Below are 3,693 nucleotides of genomic sequence, written 5' to 3'. Positions count from 1 at the left end.
CCCCAAGCAGCATGATATTCTCATACTTAAAACAACCAAAACAATTTAGGAAAGGAATCAGGGCTGTGATTCATTAAGTCCCTAAGCTCTTCAACAGTTATCAAAGGCAGCAAATACAGTAGCAGTCCCTCCCCATCAGTTTTGGACGGGATGAGAACTACTCCCAAGAACTACATGGGCGTTTTGGTACCTCCCAGCAGTAATAACATTTGCCATTTCTTGGATTTGAAACTTCAGGGAGGTAGATGTTCTCCCAGTTCTCTATATAACCAAGAGCCATCATCAATCCACGGTGTCCCATCCGCTTTCCGTTCCCAGGTGGGTGTGCTACAGCCACGGGCTGTGTGCTCATACCAGGACATTAACACTACTGCTTTTCACTCCAACCATCAAAAAGTTCTAAGGAGTTACTTTGAAACTTAGCTCCGATTAAGAAGCAAAACCCTAGTTAGCCGATGACTATTTACCTTGAACCAAAGGAAAACTAATGTATTTGAAGACTGCTCCGCAAATGCCAGAAAAAGCTAGCAAGGCCCTGAACCATCACCTGTACTAAATGGAAAAGTAAATTCTGGATCACAGATTTACTTAGTTTTTGCAGTTTGTTTTTTCTCACTAAGGTTTCCCAAAGAAGGGGGTGAGAAAGGGAAGAAAAAAGGGGCAAGAAAAGAACTCAACATGAACAAGCTATCAAAAACGTACAAAGCTGCAAATTCAAAACAAGAAAGCTGACACAATGATAATACATACACATTTCCAAAAAGGTTTCAAGTTGTCTTCTCTGAAGCAGTTCACTTGGTTTCAATACTGCCTGTCCAAGTACCACTGCAAGAGCACTTCAGAAATCCCAAGTACTGCTGAGAGAATAGCAGTTTAGTCATGGTGGGAAAATGAAAATTGACCGTTTAATCCCAGAGATTTACACTGCATTTCTAGCCCAGATCTCAGCATTGGAGAGACTTAACAGAAGAGTTATTTGACAGTGCTGAGAACTGTATGGCTAACGGGGCTCAGGGTGCTGGCAGCTGTGCTTCCCGAGGCCATACTGATTTATATACACTGTATATGATCATTTTTATTTGATGCTGGTCACATATTGGATTATAAAACTCATCTTCCAACCTTTCTTGTAAGTTATATATCTGATTAAGACATAGCACATACAATGTTCAAGTGATCTGTTTCATTCAGTGTTAATGCATGGTCACTTCAGTCTGAACTTTCTGATAAACCAAAACCAGTCCATATTCTAAATACATTATTACAGAAAGAGCAGCCATCAGAATCAATCAGCAGTTATGCTGTAAAAACAGCAAAATTAATATTTTTCTGTAAGTTTTTTTTTAACAAAAGCAAATGCTAGGTCACACAATTACATAAACTACAGGCACTAACAATATCACAGCTTTTCAAAATCTGTCTTGCTTGATTTCTCCCTGATAAATTCTGAGGTGTTACCACATTTCCTTCAGATGGGCAAAAGAAGGTGTCCTGTCTTCACCCTACACTCGAGCCTTGGACCTCCTTCCCAACAGGAGACTCTGTTTCCTTCATTTGCTTTCCCATTTCTGCACACTCCTTCCATAATGACCGTTCCCACGCCACTCCACAAATCCTACAGATGAAGGATAAATTGGGTAGCTCCTCCATCCAAGATCAACAGCAAAAAGAAAAGCCTGACAGGTTCTGCTCACATACCTAGAAGGAGAACCTGACATAACAGCTCCCAAGCATTGATCTGTGTGGCCATTTTAAAGGGAGTTATGGCCACCAAATGTAATGTTCGCTGTTGGACGTTTGTTGTTCAAGTTTGATGACTACGATGCTTGAAAACATGCTCAGCTGACCACGGCCAAAAACAACACTGTAAGTACTGGTCTTGAAACTGAAACTCCAGGCTGCTGTCTTGAAAACCTGTTTTTTAGCCTAGGTTCTGCAGCTTTGCCCAAAGTCAGCCAGCAGGCCAGCGCACCAAGCGCATACCTGTCTCCCCTGCTACAAGATGGTGATAGTTGTCTTCCTGAAAGCGAAGTTTTCAACATTCTTGCAGTAAATGGCCCCTAATACACTACATTTTTTTGTGCTTTCAGATTCCCCACCCCTTAAGAAACCTGCAGTCACAGAGTTTTTCTTCCCTTTCTTTTCACTCTAACCAGTGGTGCTTCATCTTTTGCAGTGCTCCTGAAAATGGACTAAGAACAGGAGGGCAAACTAGGCAACAGTTTTCCTGTTCTAACAGAAGCAAAAGCTCTTGGCAGAACAATAGAATTCTTAAAAACAAAGACCATCTTTTTACGTATGTGCCCTTACTAAACACACATAAAGCTTCTATTCAGAAGAAATCTAAAAACTCACAAGTAACTTTAGCTACCCTTGACCTGCACAGTCTCCTTTAGTCTTCTATGAAATCTCCCATCAGCTCACAAATCCATGTCCATACACAGTCCTACTGAATGATATAGGCAGGAGAAACAAAAACAAAAACCACCACCAACAAAAATGTCTGCAGCAGCTCTTTCAGAGAGGTATTATGAAGCTGGAGAGACCTATTTTAAGTAGCTTTTCATGCATCCTCATGGATTTTCTGAGATACCATCACTTCTAACTGCGCTGGGCATGAAAACTCGTTTCCCAACAGGAAAATACATTTGTCACAGCTGATTGTGCTTGGCTGCCTGCAGACAGAGGCTCTACCTGTAGACTTTACCAGCAGCTCCTACGTCCTCCAGCCTCCACAAGACCACAACAGGGCCCGCACTGCAGCACCTGCATGAGCAAAACTTTCCCGCAAAGGTACCAAAGCAAAGTTCCTGGAGCCTCAAAGCTGCTCCTCAGAGCACCCCACACTTGGGCTGCTATCCTAATAGACTGCAAAGATTTAGCGAGCAATAGCTATTTGCTGGGATGAAAAACCACACAGAGGCAAGGTGCTCCTCACGCCGTTTTGCAGAACCGCGGAAACCCCGTCCAGCGCGGCCGTTCCTCCCGGCCGGCCCCGGAGGATGCTCCGAGGCTCGCTCTTTCCTGCGAGCGCGCAGGCCACACCTATATCCTCCCTCCCCCGGCCTTGCCCCCGGCTGTTCCCCGAGCCCCCTCGCAGGGGGCTGCGGGCCGCGCTCGGGGGCAGCGCAGAGGCGCCGGGGGGGCCGGGAGCCCCTTCACCCCCGCCCCAGGAGCCGCGGACGGGGCCGCGGGGTGGGGGGAAGAGGCCGCCCGCCCCCCGCGGCACCTGCGCCGCCTCCGCGGGCCGAGCGAGCCCGCGAGCGGCCGGGGCGGCGGCGGGGCCCTCACCTTGAGGATGTTCTCGTAGATGGTGGCGCGGAACTCGAGCAGCGCCTTCTGGTCGAACTCGCGGCCGTGGATGATGCGCATCTGCTTGAGGAAGGTGGACTTGCCGCTCTCGCCGGCGCCCAGCAGCAGGATCTTGACGAGTCGGCGCACGGCGCGCCGCTCGCGGGCCAGCATCGCGTCGATGTCGCGGCTGCGGCGCCGCGCCTCGCGCTCCGCGTCGCGGCTCCGCTCCTTGCCCTCGCGGCGGCCCTGCTCGCCGCGCCCCGCCGCCTCGGCCGGCAGCAGGCAGCGGCTCAGGGTGCGCACCACGCCGGACATGGCGGCCGCGGCCCGGCAGCAGCGCTCACAAGGCCGCCCGCAGCCCAGGCAGCTCCGCCAGCATCGGGCGGAGGCCGCCGCGAC

General features: G+C 49.5%; 1 protein-coding gene across 1 annotated transcript in view; it reads right to left on the bottom strand.

Moving 5' to 3' along the window:
• The window catches only part of GNA12 (G protein subunit alpha 12), a 40,637-nt gene extending 37,028 nt beyond the window's left edge, over positions 1 to 3,609 (bottom strand). The window contains exon 1 of the mRNA XM_026054238.1: positions 3,292 to 3,609. Within this exon, the coding sequence (XP_025910023.1) occupies positions 3,292 to 3,609 (318 nt within the window). The remainder of the gene's footprint in view (positions 1 to 3,291) is intronic.
• Positions 3,610 to 3,693: the final 84 nt, after the last annotated feature.

Source organism: Nothoprocta perdicaria, unplaced genomic scaffold (genome assembly GCF_003342845.1).
Source record: "Nothoprocta perdicaria isolate Ctin4 unplaced genomic scaffold, notPer1 scaffold_12, whole genome shotgun sequence".
Lineage (NCBI taxonomy): Eukaryota > Metazoa > Chordata > Aves > Tinamiformes > Tinamidae > Nothoprocta > Nothoprocta perdicaria.
The sequence above is the reverse complement of the archived record's forward strand: the minus strand, read 5'-3'. Positions and strand labels throughout refer to the sequence as shown.